We start from the raw sequence: 20,951 nt of genomic DNA, 5'->3' as shown, positions 1-20,951 counted from the left end.
ACCTTTGATATAAGGGCAAAAATTGTATTCTTGATAATTTTTGTATTGTTTTCCTGTAAAAATATCTAAAAATCCTTAAATCAAGATCAATTTGATTTATCTTGTTTTAGAAACAACACTGCATAAGATATTTAGGTTTTTCAGAGAATGTATTTTTAACTAGTGTATTTTGTCTTACTGTACTGGCAGAGTTTTTATAGTCAAAACAAGTGAAAAAATCTACCAGTGTTGAAGAAGTAAAATAAAAGTATTTAGAATACGTTACTGACCTTGAGTAATCTAATGGAATATGTTACAAATTACATTTTACAGCATGTATTCTGTAATCTGTAGTGGAATACATTTCAAAAGTACCCTCCCAAGCCTGTCTAGGACAAAGTGCACAATAAACCTACACATGTTGAAAATAGATGCATAGGTACCCAAAAGTTACAGCCATTAAAAGGGCTAGGTAAAGACCAATCCTTTGGCAACATCACCGCTTATGTCACACACTGAAGTGGTGGCAGAAACCGTCTGCAAACATTAAACATTTATCGGATTCCATTGTTGAAAAATGATTTTGAGGGTTCTCTGGGCTGTGGCTTTAAGTCCTCTCTCATGTTAATGAGAGAGGACTCAAATGGCTTTATCTAATCTGTGCCATGCATGATTAGAATTAAATATAAATTTATTTTTTTGTTTTTGATCAACAACTGACTGTAGAGAACCAAAAAGGTATTAAAAGAGACATTATTCATTAACAAATGGGTTGTTTGGATCTCGTCTTTGGACAAACAACCATTACATGGAACAACTTTTTCTCTCAACATGCAGTGAAAGGATCTCGCTGCTGAATACTTCACCAATATACAACACAATTACAGGTATATTAAACATTTACCAGCCCGCTGCCAACTATATACATTCTAGACACATTGCGCAAAATTTGTTTGCAAATGCGAGTGATTTCCTCTGATAATAGAAGAGGGTTGTGCATGGAGTAAAAGACTGATCTTGGGATAAGAATCGGTATTGTACAAATGAAGATCGTGATGCATCAGGAAATCAATATTTTTACCCACCCCTAGCCATTAAATTGATTAATTAATTTTATTCTGATTGAAACGCAGCCTGCAAGTTAGTATCATTAGTATCAAGTAATTAGAGTCAGAAGTACACAGAAGTATTTCTTTTAACAAAATGTCTTATCTGTGATTAATAAAGTGTCTTTGTATTTATATCTATGAGTAATTATGTGCTCTGAGGTAGTGTGTTTGTGTGAGTGCATATTTCCTACAGGCCACTGCTGTCCATAAATGAAGATCTGGCTCCGGGCGATGTCCACTCTATTCCAGGCCAAGGCCAGACTTAGTTGATCTGGAGCTGAGGCATTGGCACCTGGACAAATGGGCAAAAAGAGCACATTAGTCATTATTGCATAATAAGCCCAAAACTCTACATAATAATCAGAACTTCAGTCTGAAGAGTTATTTATTTTTTATTTTTTTTGGTGACAATGACTGACTGTACATTGTTCAACATAATAATAAAAAATATTTGACCACAGAGGCCATGATTGATTAACCAATAAAAACGATTATTCCAGAGATCTGTGTAAGAAAGTTCAAACAAAACCAGCTTAAAAAAAGGCAATGATAAAATATACAATGGTACAGTGTGTAACTGAGTGCAAAACATTACTTAATCTTTATGCTGATATCTTGAAAATCATCTAATCTCCCCTTGACTTATAAGTACCTCTCACATAGTGGAGAATCCTAGGAAATACCCAACTTCTGCTGGCTCTCATATCATTACAATGCATACCGTTATGCTTGTTTAATGAGCTGATTCTAGAGATAAATCAGAGAGGAAAGCACTCTCCAGGGTCTCTGATACTTTGCTCTGCCCCTACTCAGCTAATAAACCATATCCCTGAGCAACGGGACATTTGTCTTTCTTACCATGGCCTGATGCTTCTACATTTACTTTTATGAGGGTAATCTTTTCAGACACAGTCAATTAAACAGACATCTCCGTGGCTTGTCGAGGTGCTGCCATGTATAAAACCATATTCAGGATTTGCATAATCTCTGTTAAGTACTAGAAAATAAACTGCTTGACTCGATTTATAGGCTGTTAAACCAAAATATGGAAGTGGCCTGCTTGTTCATCCTTGTTCATCTAAAAGACTCTTAAACTGTTAAACAGAAGTGAGATCTTCTTGCAACACTGCAGACTGATGTCATTGGAAAGTCATACCATGTTAGTTAAACATGGAAATAATGAGTTCCTTATGTAAAAAAAGGCCAAAATAAAGACAGATGTAATAATGTGCAAGGCATTGATGGGCCACAAGCAGTTTAACATAGTAAGATTGAATATATGTGTGAAATTCTCTTTAATGTGTTGGGCCTCATGTATTCAGACAGAAGACAAAGGCAGGCCTAACAGTCATAAAAAAACATTCCTCAAGCCCCCTCCTTCTAAGTCGTAAATTTTACTGACAAAAATCGCGCCAAAATCAAACAAAGGGAGTCCAAAACAGACTACAGATCCATGAAGCCTTGCCCTCTAAAGGATCGAGCTCTCAACTCCTATTGGATGAGGCACACAACAGAACGTCCCTCAAACATGACATCATCAGGACTTCAAATAATTCTGAAATGCTTCCAAAGTTGCTTCCAGCGACTTTGTTCACCGAACACGGACGTAGCTTTTTGCTGCTCTCCGGTGCAACCTCGTGGCTTAAGGAAGTAATGTCCGACTTGAAACTGTAGCCATACGATCTCCATCTCGCTGGATGAGTTGAGATTACTCTGTGTTCAACCGAACACTCTAACGGATCCGAAGGAGACAGCTGAGCAATTCGCATCTTCATCCGTTGGCCTACAGAAGTGAAGAGATTAAAGATTTCTCTTCCATCTTCAATCAAGTCGACATTTCTGAGTTCTCCGCCAGCCCGCCAAGAATCAACAGCCGTACCGCCCGCTGACAGCGCGAGGAAACGGCCCCCGTCATCACCCGAGCCTCAAGGAACCGGGTCAAAGTTAAATGACGGAGGAAAACACATTCTACCTGTGTCCTCATGCGATTCAAGTAAGAGGTTACGTCTGGGCAGAGATAGAATATTATAGTGTGTTATTCTTGTGTTTCAAGGTTTTTGCTTGTACAGTTTACGGACCGCCATGTCCACTCATTATTAATACTCAGGGTATTAATTATCACGAATTTGTTTTGCTGTATTGTGGTCCAACCAAAATGGACTGTTGTGCATTTTCGCCATCGCGGGTGAGACAGCAACTGAGTTCATCCATTAAAGAGTCAAATAACAAGGGACTTTTACGAGCCCCGCTCGTAAAACCGCGTCTCTGAGTGATGAACACGGCTGCTTTATCTCCAGCTATCGCGAAATCAGCTTTCGGGCTGTCACTTAATCATCTCTCTCTCTCTCTCTCTCTCTCTCACTAACCACACTGACACACACACTCACTCTGTCACACCTTATGTGTTATGGGATTCTTTTTATTTCCATATCTAATCATGTCACTGATTAGTTTGTAGCTGTAAGTCGGAAGTTTATTGACTGCATTGTATTAATTATTAATTGATATTACTGCATAAATAAACTTTTGTTTATATTACAAAGAGAAGTGTTTTGGTTTGTTTTGCATACGCCTGTGTCATGCTGACGGGATGTCAGTGCTCGGATTCAAGCCTTCATTCATTGTTTTTTTCCCGAAAATGGATATTCTTCGGATGTCGATTTTCCTAAGAAAACAATCTAATATTGAGACTGTTTTAATATTCAGTTATTAGTCCCTGATTCCAGGGTGGTGCCTCGTCAATGTTAATCCTTATTAATATTCTATTGATTTTTGATAATTGATAATTATCTTTGATTGAATTTGAATGATCAATAAGCTAGTGTTAATTTTAATGTTTCATCGATGTTAACAATTAACTATTATCTTTGATAAGTGTTGATTTTAAAGGATTAAAAAAAGCTAACACTGATTCTCATCAATGTTCTATTGATTTTTATAATTAATAATTATCTTTGATAATTATTAATTATTGCTAATAACCAAACTTGCTCCTAAACGTAGCACACTACATTTACTGGAGTCCCATATGAGGTTTTAATGAGTTAGATCCAATAAATTAATTTAAATATTGATTAATAACTACAGAAATAATTATTAATTATTTCTGATAGTAACACTGATCTAAACAACCAGTAAAGCCCTACAAATGTAACACTGATCACAGACCTGAAGAAAAGGCAAATTTAACACTGCTACTGACTTGGAATCTGTGGGATGCATGCTTTATTTTAATAAAGATGATCATAGTGTTTTCAACACTACAACTTACTGCTCTTACATTAAATGCTCCTCAGCAACATAAAGGTGCTGTATCAGCAGATACTGTACTGGTCACATAATTATGTACAATTAAGTCTCTGAGGGTAAGTTTTATTCGCTATTTTCTGCTGCTTTGAACACAGAAAATTGGAACAACTGGTGAACGAGTTGTGCTCTCCATTTAATTTCACTACATTGTAATAAATCTTGACACATCTTGCGTGCAATGGCATCGATCATGCCATATGTTTACCAGATTAGAAAGCAGGAAGGGTCTTGTCAAAAGAGACCCCAAGTAATCCTGTATTGCATTGCTGTTTATACTGAGGAAAAAGAGAAAACTCAAAACACAAAATGAGACTTCATGCTTTCTTACATTAGTGACAGTACATTCGATTAACTTCCTATCAGGACATTTAAATGTGATTTAAAATGTATGTGATATACATTTATAAAACAATGGCGAAAATTACCAAATCTGACCCTTAGACAACTTTATTAGCACATCATATATCTAATTCCATGGGGGTCACAGTTAGTTGTGCCACTCTATAATCATTTTGTGACTTCTATGGCGTTTGGTGACTTATCACTGCCTGTAGGAACTCAAACGTATGAGACAATATCTGTTCTTTGACTTTATCCAGACTGATATGCATACATTATAAAATCATCAAGGGAATATGAGAAAGCTAAGGACTGCAGGACTAAATCATTCTTTAGATGCACTGCATAGTATTATGAATTATGCAAGAGACATGCTGCTGGCTTTCTAGGCAAAACATGGAGCTTTTGGGGGAAAGGCTTCACTGAAATCCAGTCTTTTGGTATGGATTTAAAGTGGGTCTTAAGAAGCCAAACCAGTAGAGCTTGCACTTCACTCTCAGCATCAAACGTCCTGTTAACCTATTGATTGTGTGCACTGATGACCTAAAGTCGCTATGAGGTGGGTGGCAAAATGGAAGTTAGTGTGTTCAGACCTCTGATATGGGATGGCATCTACCTGTAAGAAATATAATGTATTATATAGGGGAACAATATTATTTTTGAGTGTTGTAGGAGCTGACTGACAGAACCTGGAGGACATTACTGTGGATGACTTGGAAAAGTCATCCGTTGCTTTGCTAACTTCCTTTAGACTTAGTCTTGACTTAGACCATCAAAAAACCCAAACCCCACCCTCCAAAGACATGTCAGCAAACCCAAACACTAAAATTGATTGCCAAGCAGAAAGCATTTTTTTTTTTTTTTTTTGATGGGTTATAAAAGAACAAGCCACTTCCCTGACACTTCTTTGTTTACAGAGCCTACGACTATCACAAAGACAGGTGAGGATTCTAACGTCACCTATTTCAGAGATTCCTGCCAGGTAATGAATTTTATGTGTTGTAAAATTGCTTATAATTTAGCACCTTTAAGATGTTACGAAGCGCCTTCATCATTCTTTCACAAATGACAATTATTTAAATCAACAAGCTTTGGAAGTCAAAAGACGCATCTGATTAGAGGTAAAAAACGGTATATCATTTTTACATATTAATCAGTGCCGATAGTTGTTTTTGGAATTATAATTTATTGTCAAAAATCTATGCCAATAGTTACAGAACATTGCTGGAACATTTCTCAGTTAGAACAGTTAGTTCTTCAGTATAACAGCAGCCTTTAGAGGTGAAATAAAAAACAATTATGTGAGGATTTGCTGAATCTAAATCTTTCATCACTGACAACATTTTTATCCTCACTTTAATGCATAATTTGTTATTTTTGAGTAGATAATTAAGTGTTCTAAATTTAAGCTAGGGCATACAAAGAAAATTGTGAGTGTATGGAAATGTCCCCCATCAGTACATACGTCGTGTCTTCAACTACATATCCTGTACATAATAATAAACCTCATTCCTCATTAAACCTCATCTAGTGAATATATAGTCTATAAAAGGCTTAATTTGGTAAATACTTAAAGGGGTCATGACATGCCTTTTTTACACTTATATTAGTAATATATAAGTAAATTAACTATATATTTGTAAAACATGATCATTTTCCACCCTCATTCTGACCCTTGGCTCTCTACTTGCTATCTCACTGCTCACCACTGCAGGGCGGGCTACAGAAGTGATAAGGTAAAGTAGACATTGTTGATGTGTTATTGTGGAGGCGGTCAAATGCAAATTCCTACTATAGTGTAACATCACATTTTGGAGGAAGTAGAGAACGAGTCGTTTTGGCAGCTTGGTTTAAACAAATGCTCTTCTTGCAATGAGGAGGAAGTTTTGAGTTCTGAAACTCACAGTATGTTTTTATGGTACAATAACATCTTAAATGTGAAAAGACCAAGGAAAATTTGATTCCTCATGTTCACTCAAGGGAGTGAAGTCTCCATCATTGCAAATTAAGAAATCTAAAAAATAAATCTGGTTATTATTGGGATTTTGGTTGATAATAAACTGCATCTGGGATTTTATTTATTTTGGACCCTTGTAGCCTCTATGTCTGTACCCATCACAGTTAGGAACGACTAAGAATATTTTTTGAAAAACTATCGGCCGATTTATCGGTTATCTGCCTTTTTACACCACCTTAGTTATCAGTATTGGCATAATCCACTATCGGTCAGCCTCTTCATCTGATTATCCAAAAATGTACACATATTAGAGTACCTTTCAGGAGAGCTGTTAGAATGGCCAAATCAATGTCTTGGTGTCCCTCTGATCCCATCCGGAACACTGTTATCTGAGGAAGAAAGACATCACATTATTGCTGGTATCACATTATATGAAGCAAGAGCTATATGAATGTCACATGTGAAAGAGTATGATAGTGTTAATGGGATAAATCCAGAGGATAATGCTTTATATCTTGACAGTAGCAAAGAGAAGTGACTAGAATCAAGAGCTGAGTGGGATCTACAGTGATGCATTGTATGCACTGCGAAAACGGGAACTGCAGTTCTGTAATCACTGCACCCCCACATATGAAGGGCATCTTGCAGCTCCACATAAGCAATGTGTGTGTTCTGAATTCCAGAGCATTTATAATAAAGTGGACAGGCCATTAATCTAATGCCTGTCATTTGAACAATCCACCTTTCTTTCAGTTGCCGTTTTCCATCTCTGCCTGGTGTGGACAAATGAACTAATCTGTAGCAGCAGGAGGATTAGTTCAGCCTAATGTCAATGGTTTTTCCGTTTTCATCTCCTAAAGCAACCATGAAATGATGGCACATCTAGGGTGTGTGTACGAGTTTTAAAGGTGGTGATAACAGGAAACGGAATGAAGAGCACTTCGATGTGCTTAAATAAATGAACACATAATCCTTCAAAATGTCTCAGTATTGATGCATAATGTAATGGATGAGATATATGCTTACATCTTTGTGTGGTGAGCCGGTTCTGTGTGCTGTATGAACCCTGTTGCTATAAAATTGGAGAGTAAATGGGATGTGGTCGTATCAAAGGAGCACTTCATCTCCTCTACAAAGAGTTTGGTGCTGGGCAATTACTGAAGTGACTGTTATTGATGACCCTGTGACTGTGGAGGTGACCCAACAGCTTCTGTGTGTGTGTTGGAGCCATGAGAGGATTGTAATATTGACTTTTACAGTAGTGCTCAGTATATGTCAGTTTAATCCATACCCTCTATCCTGGGTGAGAAAAAACATTGTGATATTGCAGTATCACACAAGGAAATCTGCTTTGAATAGTAGGCACATTGGCACGATTGCAAATGTGATACTGCTAGTATACAGAAGTTCAATTTGAATAACTTACATTTTAGACACACTGTGCAAGCCCTTTCTGTCTGAAATGCCACAAACACAGACAAGTGGAGTGATAGTCCCTGGCTAGGCTATCATGTCCCCCATACATCTAATGAACCTCCAGTATCCCAGTTCCAAGTAAGTCCCTAATATGGGACTCACTCCAGTTGAGTGATTATAGTGTTTTGATAGACTAATCATGATAGATATTAAGGCCAACATCACATTTACACATCACATTTACACCTGGGGCCGGTTGCACCAGCTATACGTACGTTACAACTTTGCCAAGTAAATGGGCACTAAGTCACAATTTACACACTACTAAATATTCGAGCATTACACCATTAAACTTAGGCAGGACATAACCCTATGTATAAACTAAATATTTATGGAAGCCTCTGATCTGGAGTAACGCTTGGAATAAAAAAGCAAAATGATATTTTATGACATCAATGAACTTATGTTTTGCATGACAGGCATCAATCATTTCAACATACAGTACGATGTTGACATTTACATTCATTTAGATTTACGAGAGAGAAAACAATATATAAAAAAAACGTACTTCTTCAGCATGAAACCAATCTAATGGTGCAGTTTCCTGTGTACGGTGTCAAGTTTCAACATATACAATATATATAAGATATATTTAAATTAATAAATGTCTTTTTTTTTTCCAGACTGTTGTGTAAGTAATTATTTATTTATTGTCCTTTATTCATTTTAGATACAGTTATTGAATATTGTTATTTACATAGGCCAAATATAGGTTACCATTCAGGCCCGGTTCTTGCCAGCTATGGAAGGGTGGGTGGGCAGATATCCTGGGTGGCAATTGTGGGGATAAATTGAGATTTAAATACAGATCATGATTCTTCTGGTCTCGGAGCTCTTCCGCTCTTACTAACCTTGACGGTGGGGCTGCCAGGGGGTACTCGGCGATTCCCCAGGTGGATAAGGTGGTTGCGGTGCACCTGTGCCCGCAAAACGCCGCCACCTGGTGGAACCGCCCGAGACTCCCGTCCAGCACCTGTAGGTTTACGACGTCTCTGGCGACTAAGACCTATGGTGCCGCTGGACAGGCTGCCTCCACCCTGCATGCCATCTCTCTCCTGCAGGTGCACCAAGCCAAGGCGCTAAGAGAACTGCACGAGGGTAGTTCTGACCCAGGATTGATGCAGGAGCTGTGCTCTGTGACTGACGAAGGTCACGGCGTGGAATCTCGGGCAGTCAATGTCCACCCTGGTGGTCCAGGAGCGCCACCTATGGCTCAATTTCATAGAGACGAGGGAGGCTGAAAAGGTAAAGTTCCTTGATGCCCCCGTCTCCCAGGTTGGCCTATTCGGCGATACCATCAAGGACTTATCCTTAAGTGTCATCTAGTTGTATATTCAGTGTTCTTCTCCTGGAAAGGTCTAAATCACCACATGTCTGAAACTCATTTCTGCCAATTGCCTTTAGGGACTCCAAGGACACACTGACAACCTCAACAGCTTTACACATGTCCACTGTCTGAGACTGGAGAATAGCATTAGCTAGTTTCAGGACACCAACTACCCAGACTAGAAATTTCCCTGTTTCAAAAAAAAATTGTGCCTTTTGATTTGGATTAAAAGGCCTGCTGCCTCAGTGCTGGCAAAATCATCCTCTGCAGTGTTTGAGAGGATGCTGAGAAGAATATTTTCATTCTTTCTTAATAATGCACCTTGTCACATCATAATGGCTTGTCCATCGAATTTCCAATAATCGTTTAAGACAAGGACCATCATACTTCTCAGCCATGTAGTGGTGATGGAAAAAGTTGTATAGGGAACTGGCAAAGTCAAAAAACTATTTCCCACATGGCTCACACTGGATAGCATGCACAACTGCTAAATGTAGCAGGTGGTTATAACAATGAATGTAAGGTATATACCGATCAAGTTTGTTTTGCAGCAGGGCTTGTACACCGCCTTGTACCCCACTTATCACTGAGGCACTATCATAGCACTGACTAACTATGTTGTCAGCACTGTAGCCAGCAGCTGAAAGGTGGCTCAACATTTGAATGGAAATGTATTCAGCATCTAGTTGATGCAAGTCAAGCAACCCAGTCAAATGCTCCTCTGGCAAGGAACTGCACACAAACCTAATCATTACAGACAAGTTTTCCATATTACACTTGTCTCGTGTCCCATCACTTTTAAGGCAAAACCCTGCAGAGTCAGCATCTGTGTATCTGCACTTAATCTCAGAAAGCACCATATCAGCCAGTGTTTCAGTGATTTCGTTCTGAATGTCCTTAGAAGTATACTTTGCATGTTTTGGCATATCCTTTACTATATCGGCCAGAAATGGATCCTTTTCTAAGGTGTATTCAGACAAGTTCAGGAAGAGGCCTGCAGATATATCATTGTTTGTTTCTGTGGTTCCACGCAGCCCTTACTCATTTACACAGAGAAATTTAACCACACCTCCAATGCTTTCACATAATATCTGTTTTTTTCCAACTGCGTTTTGCCCACTAGCATTCAGTCTATAGTTTTGCCAGATGCCTCCCGACATTTTAATTCGGACCAGGCTGCCATAGACTGCACATGACAGTGGCTGGGTGCATGTTTCTGCATACCCCTGTTGCGTTCCAGTGCTGCTTTCCAATTGGTATAACCACGCGAGGTAAAAACGACATCTCTCTCATTAGCGACACCGAACTTACGACAGGGGAAACAAAAGCATGCGTCCCGCAAAATGCTGTATTCGAGCCATGGACACGAACGGTACCATCCAACATTAAATTACATGATATGGACCGAAATGCATGTTTGGGGTACCTATTTAATATTGGCAGGGAAGGTGTATTTAAATTTAGGTCCAGTATTTCACTGCCACTGGCATCGTGATTTTGGGGGGCTGAGGTGGAGGGAGACGGATTTATTTCTGAAGCAGGAGCTGGGGAAAATGGAGTTTGTGAAACAACAGTCGCCACATCACGGTCACTGCTGCCGGAGCCACTAACAGACTTCCTTATAGGAACCAATAATATATGCATTGTATGCAAATACTTCTGCTTGTTAATGTTAATCGCTCATGTCATGTCTGTCAGAGTCTGCTTCTCCGCTATTGAAAGCAAGTCGTGAGTGTGGAGTACAGTTACTTTCAGCCAATAAAAACATAGAAAAATACTGCAATTTTCTGGTGTTAATTTTTGATTGGTTGGGGCAGTCTACAGCCCTCCCTTAAACTTCAACACACAGCCTGCCTCAGATTGCTTTTAACCAATGCACAAATTGTAAAAAATAAAAGATTAATGCTGTCTTTGCCTAAATTCTGATTGGGTGGGCAAGACAGACGTTTGGGTGGGCTCTGCCCACCCCTGCCCATGCCTAGATCCGGATCTGCTACCATTAATGAAATCTTGTTTTATTATGTATTGTATTTTAATGGGGATATAATTTTTTTTTTACAGCTGACGGTTACATGAGCAAACCAGGTTTGAACATCAACTGTAACAAGATCAAACTGAAATTCACAGCTTTTTAACACTTCTGTGTACAAATTTGTAGGCTGTTTATCGGATCAGTACAAGAAAAGGTCATTATGCGACTATGCATTACTTTGAGAGCTTACGACCTACTAGTTAAGTCTTGCCTTAAGAACAGATGGTGCGGGCCTGGATAGCTCGGGCCTGGATAGCTCAACGAGTATTGATGCTGACTACCACCCCTGGAGTCGCAAGTTCGAATCCAGGGTGTGCTGAGTGACTTGAGCCAGGTCTCCTAAGCAAACAAATTGGCCCGATTGCTAGGGAGGGTAGAGTCACATGAGGTAAATTCCTCGTGGTCATGATTAGTGGTTCTCGCTCTCAATGGGGTGCATGGTAAGTTGTGCGTGTATCACGGAGAGTAGCATGATCCTCCACATGCAGAGTTTCCGCGGTGTCATGCACAACGAGCCACGTGATAAGATGTGCGGAACTGAGACTTGTCCTCTGCCACCTGGATTGAGGTGAGTAACTGCGCCACCACGAGGACCTACTAAGTAGTGGGAATTGGGCATTCCAAATTGGGAGAAAAGGGGATAAAATAATAAAATAAAAAGAACAGGTGGTGCAACCAAATTAAGCACTGACTTAGTTACAATCTAGCTAGTAGTTACTAAGCCCTTAGTGTGAACTTTATGTCCCAATTTAAGTGAGACCTTACACACAGCTGGTGCAACCCTACCCTGACCTCCAAATGTATGCCCTCAGGCGCAACAGCTCCAGGGAGGATGCCACTGAATTTGCCATACACATTGCCTTGACAAATAGCTTAACCATTCCCCAGACGTTTGTTAACTAGGGTCTATCTTAACAAGTCGAAGCACGCCACTCTACAACTCGATGCCAGTCTTCCTGAACTAAAGACCATTCATGACAATGGTGCCCTCCAGGGCCTCCTACTAGAGCAGTAACAAAATCTGCAGACAGTTACATCATTGTTCATCACAATTTAAGTGATCGTTCACCCAAAAATTACAACTGTCATTTACTCACCCTCAAATAATTCCTAGCCCATATACTATTATTTTTTCCAAGGAACACAACAGGAGACTTTTTGAAGATCTTCACACAGCTTTTTCCCCAGTGTTGGGGAGAAACGAAAGTAGCGACGCTACTAAAACTGGCTCTACACTAGCCGATTTTCCAATGATTTTCAGGTGTTAGCTTCATTAACATAACCGCTGGCCAGGCAGAGGGAGACAGATTGCCCATTATCACATCTCAGCGGGAGCTGTTAATAACTTGACCATCGGGGCTCCCTGCTGAGTTAATGGCTTCAGGCACTGAAAAGACACATGTTTTGTTTGAAAAAAGTAATTCTGTCACTGAGAAGAACTGACAAGATAACAAGCTGATCAGAACTTTTACACTCAGCTGCATATCATCACATATGCTGATTAAATCCTTAGTGATTATGTCATTCTGCAGAAATAATGCAAAAGCAACTACTGACAGATAAAAATAACCTTGACGGACATTTTACAGTTTTGGTGCATTTTAAAATATAACCTTGTGAAAGCCAACCGAACCATGAAGAAAATGCAACATTGTAACTATTTTAGCCAAACCAAGACCAAATCAAGCAATCTACAGGTCTGAAAATGCCCCAAATCACTCCATTGCAATTGCAATTTTACTCTTGTTATTTTGTCAGAGAGAGACAGTTGCGGTGAGTCGTTATGTGTGTCACCCCTCCATTTTTAATTGACATGTGTCATACCTCTGACTGAAGAGAGCGAGATCTCAGCAAAACAGTCTGCATATGTGTGTGAGGGACTCAAAAGGGAGGCGAAGGTAGAATCCAAATGCAGGAGGTTTATTTACAATCAGCATACAAATCCAAAACACAAGGCAGAGATGTAGTCGTGAAGCAGTAATGTGAAGTAGTTAACAGGTAATCAGTCCAACCAGGCAAACAGAGCAAAACAGTAATCCAGTAAAGCAGGCACAATGGTCATAACAAGTAGGCAATGAAACAGACAATGAGAATAATGCTTGGTAAGGCAGTAAAACTGGCAATACTTCACAAGGTCACAATGGCAAGGCATGGCTATTAATAGGATACAAACAGGAAGTCACCACAGAAGAAACGGTTCAGTGTCAGTATTCGGGAGAGGGCTCCCTCTGGCTGTCGGCTGAAGGGATACCAGCCTCATACGTTACAGTATGAAGTATCTCTTCTCTGGTCCATAACCTTCCCAGTCCACCAGATACTGCATCTGGCCCCCTTGATGACGTGAGTTATGATCTCTCTGACCATGTAAGCAGGTGATCCGATCTCCAATGGAGGAGGAGGCTCAGGATCCGTGGTTCAGGGACCAGATGTCGGGTGGACATGTTTCAAAAATGACACATGAAAAGGAGAGATGCAGTAATTAGAAGGTAGCTCCAGTCGGTAAGTTACAGGATTGATTTGTCTGACAATTCTAAATGGACCAACATACCTTCGGCTGAGCTTCTTGCAGGGTAGCTGCAACTTGAGGTCCAGTGTAGATAGCCAGACTCTCTGGCCAGGTCGATAGTCGGGGTGGGGATGCCTCCGTCAATCAGCTTGTATCTGTTGGGCCCGGACGGCCTGCTGCAATCTGACGTGCGCACTCTCCCACACCTGCTCGCTCCGCCTGATCCAATCATCCACCGCTGGCACCGTAGAGGGTTCACCCGACCAAGGGAACATAGGAGGTTGGTATCCCAGCACACATTGGAAGGGAGTGAGTCCAGTAGATGAGTTCGTGAGGGAGTTCTGGGGTATTCAGCCCATGGGAGGAAGTCGCTCCACCTCTGTTGTTCTCAACTGCAGTAAGACCTGAGATACCTGCCGATTTCCTGGTTTAGTCTCTCCACCTGTCCGTTAGCCTGAGGATGATAACCAGACATGAGGCTGACGTTGATGTCTGGCTGTTTACAGAAAGCCTGCCAGTGAACTGTAGTCCCCGGTCTGACACTGTCTTCTGGTAGACCATAGATCCTGAAAACTTGATGGAAAAGAGCGTTAGCGGTTTCCATGGCAGTGGGTAGACCTTTCAGATGGATTAGTCTGCATGACTTAGAGAAACGATCAATGATAACAAAGATGGTGGTATACCCATTGGAGTTTGGCAGATCAGTGATGAAGTCGAAGGACAGGTGGGACCAGGGTCTCTACAGTGACTGTAGCAGTCCGGCTGGCAGTTCTCTAGGGTTTTTAGACTGTGCACACACTTGACATACCTTAACATAAGCAGTGACATCATTAATGATTGAGGGCCACCTAAACAAGTTATGTACCAGGCTTATAGTCCTCTGGATGCCAGGGTGTCCAGTGCTGAGGGAGGTGTGAATCCATTGGATTGTTCTTTGGCGTAGAGTGCGTGGTACGTACTGTTTTGTAGGAGGGCATTCAGGTGGTGCAGGGTCTGTTTGTTGGGCTCTTTGGATTTCTTCCATGATGTCCCAGCTTATGGGTGTGATGACAAGAGAAGGTGGTAATATGGATTCGTTTTGAGGTATGTTGTGAAGGGGATCGTTACGATGGGAAAGAGCATCAGCTTTGCAGTTCTTGCTGCCTGGGTGTTAGGTGACTGAATTGGAACCTTGTGAAGAGTGACCATCCGGCTTGTCATGGATTGAGACATTTTGCTCCCTTGATGTATTTGAGGTTCTTATGGTCGGTGATTACTTGGAATGGATGGACAGAACCTTCAAGCCAGTGGCATCTCTCTTCTAGCGCAGCCTTCATGGAGAGTAGCTCTTTATTTCCAACATCATAGTTCCTCTCAGCCGAGTTCAGTTTATGGGAAAAGCACAAGGATAAAGTTTTCCAGGATTACTGTGGCATTGAGAGAGAACCGCCCCATGCCACAGTCTGAGGCATCCACTTCCACAATGAACGGTTGGTTACGATCTGGGTGCTTGAGAATGGGGGCAGTCGTGAAACTTGTCTTGAGGGTGTCGAAGGCTTTTTGAACAGAGTCACTCCATGGTAGGTTGGATGGTTTAACTTTGAGCAATGACGTTAAAGGGGCAGAGATGAGACTGTAGTTGCGGATAAATCTCCTGTAGAAGTTCGCATAACCCAGGAAACGTTGTAGCTCCTTAACAGTGTTGGGTCTTGGCCACTCCGTGACTACCTTGATCTTGGAGTCATCCATCTCAACACCTCTATGACTGATGATATACCCCAAGAATGTTGTATGGGTAACATGGAACACACTTTTCTGCTTTCACGTAGAGTTGGTGCTTCAGAAGGCGGGAGAGGACCATTTTAACATCTTTGATGTGTTGTGCTTTATCTTGGGAGTATATGAGGAAGTCGTCAAAGTAGGTAATGACACAATTGTTGTGGAGGTCTCTTAAGATCTCGTTAATGAATGACTGGAACACAGCTGGTGCGTTTGGCCAGGCCATAAGGCATCACCTGGAATTCATAGTGCCCCCTAGTGGTGATAAATGCAGTTTTACACTCGTCTCCCTCTGTAATACAAATCAGGTTGTAAGCACTCCTCAAATCCACTTTTGTGTAGATGCGTGCTTCACGTAGTTGTTCTAGGGCAGATGGCACAAGAGGGAGTGGGTACCCGTATTTGATTGTCACCATATTCAGTCCCTGGTAGTCAATGCATGGACAGAGCCCTCCATCTTTCTTCTTGACAAAGAAGCCTGCTGCAGCTGGTGAGGTGGAAGGACAAATGAACCCTGAAGCTAAAGCCTCCTCGACATAAATCTCCATGGCCATGGTTTCAGGTCTTGACAATGGATAGGCTTTGCACCTAGGGGGTGCCATATTGGGAAGTAAATCAACAGTGAAGTCCCATGGATGATGAGGGGGTAGTTGGGTTGCCTTGATTTTGCTGAATACCTTGGCGAATTCAGAATATTCCCTGGGGACCTGGATTTTAGCTTGGTTCTCAAGACTTTCAATGCTAGTAGTTAAACATGGCATGATGACTGTGACATGAAGACAGTTTGACTGACAATAATCTGACCATTGTTTTAACTCACCCTGGTTCCAGGAGATGATGGGATCATGGATAGCCAGCCATGGATGACCCAGAATGAGAAGATACTTGGGTGAGTCGATGATATAGAAAGATATAATCTCTGTGTGGAACAATCCAACCCGTAGTGTCACTGGAACAGTTTGGTGAGTGATACCTGTGCCTATAGGTGCATTATTTACAGCAATAATGTTAATGGTGGGTATACAAGGTACTGTAGGGATATAGAGCTCTCGTACTAGACCTTGGTGAATTATTCACAGCAGCCCCTGTGTCGATGAGTGCAGAAACAGATTTCAGTTTGTCATCAAAAGGAGAGCTCAGTGGGAAGAGAGAAACTGTGGTTTGTGGGAGATGAAATGTTCATGGTACTCACAATAGTTCTGGAGTCTTGATATTTCTTGCCTTTGTGAGGGCATGTGGATTTTCGATGATTCCCTTCACCACAGTAATAACACAGTCGCTCCCAATGATGACGATCGCTTTCTTCATCAGAAACTCTGGTATAGGTGATCTGCATCGGTTCAGGAGCTTCGGAGCATGCCTGGACTTGACTATGGACTGATGGCCGTGACTTGGAGCTAATCTTGGAGCGTGGTGAATTGCGCAGTAAATCATCAATCCTTACTGCCAATGAAATTAATTCAGTGAGAGTTGAATCCTCACCCTTGCATGCGAGTTCGGCCTGTAGATTGTAGTCTTGAACACAGTCTTGAGTGCAATTTCATTCTGTCCACTTTGGGCTGCTAATGTCCTGAAGTGTATGGCAAAGTCAGCTGCAGAACGTGAACCCTGGTGTACATGAAGCAGCTGAACAGAGACATCTTTATCTCCCTCTGGGTATTCAAACACTTCATGGATCTGGGAAGCGAAGTAATCAAATGACATTTGAAGCTGATTATCACTCTCCCAAACAGCTGAGGCCCAGTCTAATCCATTACCGGTAAGTAACGTCATCATAAATGCACATTTCTTGGACTCCTAACTGAAAGGCTCTTGTTGATTGGAGAAATAGACTTTACATTGATGTAAAAATCCCTTACTTTCTCTGGTGAGCCATCAAATTTATCAGGAAGAGCAAAACTTACCAGTGTAGCTTGTGGAGATGGAAGGGAACGGATATAGCAGGTGAGGGTCTCATGAGCAGCTCTTAGGTGGTCCAACTGTTCCTGGAAACTTTTGAGCAGTTCGCTCTGGTGAGCAAATGCAGCCTGGAGCTGAGAATCTTCCGCTGGATTCATTGATGGCGAAGTATTCTGTGAGGGACTCGACATGGAGGCGAAGGTATAATCCAAATGCAAGAGGTTTATTTACAATCAGCATACAAATCCAAAACACAAGGCAGAGACGTAGTCGTGAAGCAGGCAAAGTAGCTGTTAACAGGTAATCAGTCCAACCAGGCAAACAGAGCAAAATAGTAATCCAGTAAAGCAGGCACAATGTCACAACAAGTAGGCAATGAAACAGACAATGAGAATAACGCTTGATAAGGCAGTAAAACTGGCAGTATTTCACAAGGTCACAATGGCAAGGCCTGGCTATTTATATGATTCAAACAGGAAGTCACCATAGAAGAAACGGTTCAGTGTCAGTATTCGGGAGAGGGCTTCCTCTGGCGGTCGGCTGAAGGGATATCAGCCTCATTCATTACAGTGTGACACCCTCGGCCTAAACGAGTTGTTTTGAGTCTGCTAGTGTAGAGCCAGCTTAACTTAACTAAATTTTTCAGTAGGGTGCTGCGTGACAGTAACTCGGCTATTTAAAAATAGTGTAGCTTTTACAGTAAAGGAGCTACTTTGCCACAGTAGTGATATTACATTTTGTTGCACTTAATTGCGTTTTTTTTATTGCACGCAACTATGCAGCCATGTGTGAACTACAGAAATAAACGCAATACGCAAGCTCTACTGTACTCTCGTCACGTGTTTGAAAGTCAGATTAAATTGATTGTATCGGTTCATTTGGACGGTTCAGATTAAATTAATATGTTCAGAACCGATTCAGCAAATCACTGATTCATTTAAATCTCTGGGCAGAAGTCCCTGTGGAGTATTTTACATCTCCTTTTTTGTAGTTAAATACTGCTGTTGATTTTAACTCAGATATAGAATTTGGAGTGTTTTAGTTGTATTAGTTTTATTTAGTGTAAATGTATCTGTTCACTTTATTGCTGTCATCCTAATTGAGATCCTAATTGTGTGCCTGATGAATACTGCTCTGTATGAACAAATTATATCTTTATATATTTAAATATATTTTGTATATTTTGCTGTTTGTATATATTTAAAAGGACATTGACCCTTTATAGCATTAAATGTACTTAGCTATTTTTTGTTATTAGCATGTAGTGTAGCTAACTGCTTTTTAAATACCTTTATTGTAGCTACAGTTTCAAAGTAACTTCCCTAAAAGGGCTCCTTTTATATCGATGCCAAATTTGATTTGAGAGCTATGGTGAAGGTCAAGATATTCAGTGAAGATTGACATACATTTTTAACCTTTTCACTTACACTACTGTATGGCTTCAGAGCCAAGCTCTATCAACAGCATTTCACATTACAAAAAAATAATGTCTGCTTGCCCCACAGTTTGTAAAAACAAGGGAAAAACGTGTTTACAGTTATGCACTTACAATGAGAGCCTATGGGGCATGTTGACCAGAGGGGTTTTTTTCAAAAATATGAAGATCTTATTTTTGTTAAAGCATTTTGTTTGCTTATTTTGTTTTCATTCAAATGCATTAAAGAAATTCTATGTTTTTAAAATCTGAGGGCTGTACCAGAGCTCGATAGAGCTTGTTGTACTTAACCTGGAATGTACCTCTTTCTTCTGTTCTAACTTCTGTACTACTCCAGCTACAATTAGAACTTAGCAGTGCGATACTGTGGATATTGTTGGCTTTTGTATGATGAATTGCTTATGTTCCTCATTTTGTAAGTCACTTTGGATAAAACAACACAGACACTATTACATACTTAATCACCCTATACAGTGGCATGCAAAAGTTTGGGCACCCCTGATAAAGATTTCTGTTGCTGTGAATAGCTAAGCAAGTTAAAGATGGCCTGATTTCCAAAAGGCATAAAGTTAAAGATGACACATTAATTTAATATTTTAAGCAATATTACTTTTTTATTTCTATCTTTTACAGTTTCAAAATAACAAAAAAGGAAAAGGGCACCCTGCATGGTCAGTATTTAGAAACACCCCCTTTGGCAAGTATCACAGCTTGTAAATACTTTTTGTAGCCAGCTAAGAGTCTTTCAATTCTTGTTTGGGGGATTTTCACCCATTCTTCCTTGCAAAAGGCTTCTCTATGAGATTCTTGGGCCATCTTGCATGCACTGCTCTTTTGAGGTCTATCCACAGATTTTCAATGATGTTTAGGTTGGGGGACTGTGAGGACCATGGCAAAACCTTCAGCTTGCGCCTCTTGAGGTAGTCCATTGTGGATTTTGAGGTGTGTTTAGGATCATTATGCTGTTGTAGAAGCCATCCTCTTTTCGTCTTCAGCTTTTTTACAGATGGTGTGATGTTTTCCTCCAGAATTTGCTGGCATTTAATTTAATCTATTCTTCCCTCTACCAGTTAAATATTTCCCGTGCCGCTGGCTGCAACACAAGCCCAAAGCATGATCGATCCACCCCCGTGCTTAACAGTTGGGAGAGGTGTTCTTTTCATGAAATTCTGCACCCTTTTTTCTCCAAACATACCTTTGCTCATTGCGGCCAAAAAGTTATATTTTAACTTAATCAGTCCACAGGACTTGTTTCCAAAATGCATCAGGCTTGTTTAGATGTTCATTTTCAAACTTCTGATGCTGAATTTTGTGGTGAGAATACAAGTAAGGTTTTCTTCTCATGATTCTTCCATGATGGTCATATTTGTGCAGGTGTCACTGCACAGTAGAACAGTGCACCACTACTCCAGAGTCTGCTAAATCTTCCTTAAGGTCTTTTGCAGTCAAACAGGGGTTTTAATTTGCCTTTCTAGCAATCCTATGAGCAGTTCTCTCGGAAAGTTTTCTTGGTCTTCCAGACCTCAACTTGACCTCCACCATTCCTGTTAACTGCCATTTCTTAATTACATTACGAACTGAGGAAACGGCTACATGAAAACACTTTGCCATCTTATAGCCTTATCCTGCTTTGTGGGCATCAATTATTTTAATTTTCAGAGTGCTAGGCAGCTGCTTAGAGGAGCCCATGGCTGCTGATTGTTGGGATGAGATTTGAGGAGTCAGAGTATTTATAAAGCTTTGAAATTTGCATCACCTGGCCTTTCCAAACGATGATTGTGAACAAGCCATAGCCCTAACAAGCTAATTAAGGTCTGAGACCTTG

At 40.7% G+C, this 20,951-nt stretch overlaps 1 protein-coding gene across 6 annotated transcripts in view; it reads right to left on the bottom strand.

Annotated features, from left to right (window-relative positions):
- trpm3 (transient receptor potential cation channel, subfamily M, member 3) overlaps window positions 1–20,951 on the bottom strand; it is a 212,716-nt gene that overhangs the window by 37,980 nt on the left and 153,785 nt on the right. For all 6 annotated transcript variants that reach the window (XM_051660259.1, XM_051660264.1, XM_051660273.1 and 3 more), the window contains 2 exons: window positions 7,010–7,082; window positions 1,280–1,380 (listed from right to left, as the gene is read on the bottom strand). In XM_051660259.1, coding sequence (XP_051516219.1) covers window positions 1,280–1,380; window positions 7,010–7,082 — 174 coding nt within the window. The remainder of the gene's footprint in view (window positions 1–1,279; window positions 1,381–7,009; window positions 7,083–20,951) is intronic.

Source organism: Myxocyprinus asiaticus, chromosome 3, assembly GCF_019703515.2.
Source record: "Myxocyprinus asiaticus isolate MX2 ecotype Aquarium Trade chromosome 3, UBuf_Myxa_2, whole genome shotgun sequence".
NCBI classification, from domain to species: Eukaryota; Metazoa; Chordata; class Actinopteri; order Cypriniformes; family Catostomidae; genus Myxocyprinus; species Myxocyprinus asiaticus.
The sequence above is the reverse complement of the archived record's forward strand: the minus strand, read 5'-3'. Positions and strand labels throughout refer to the sequence as shown.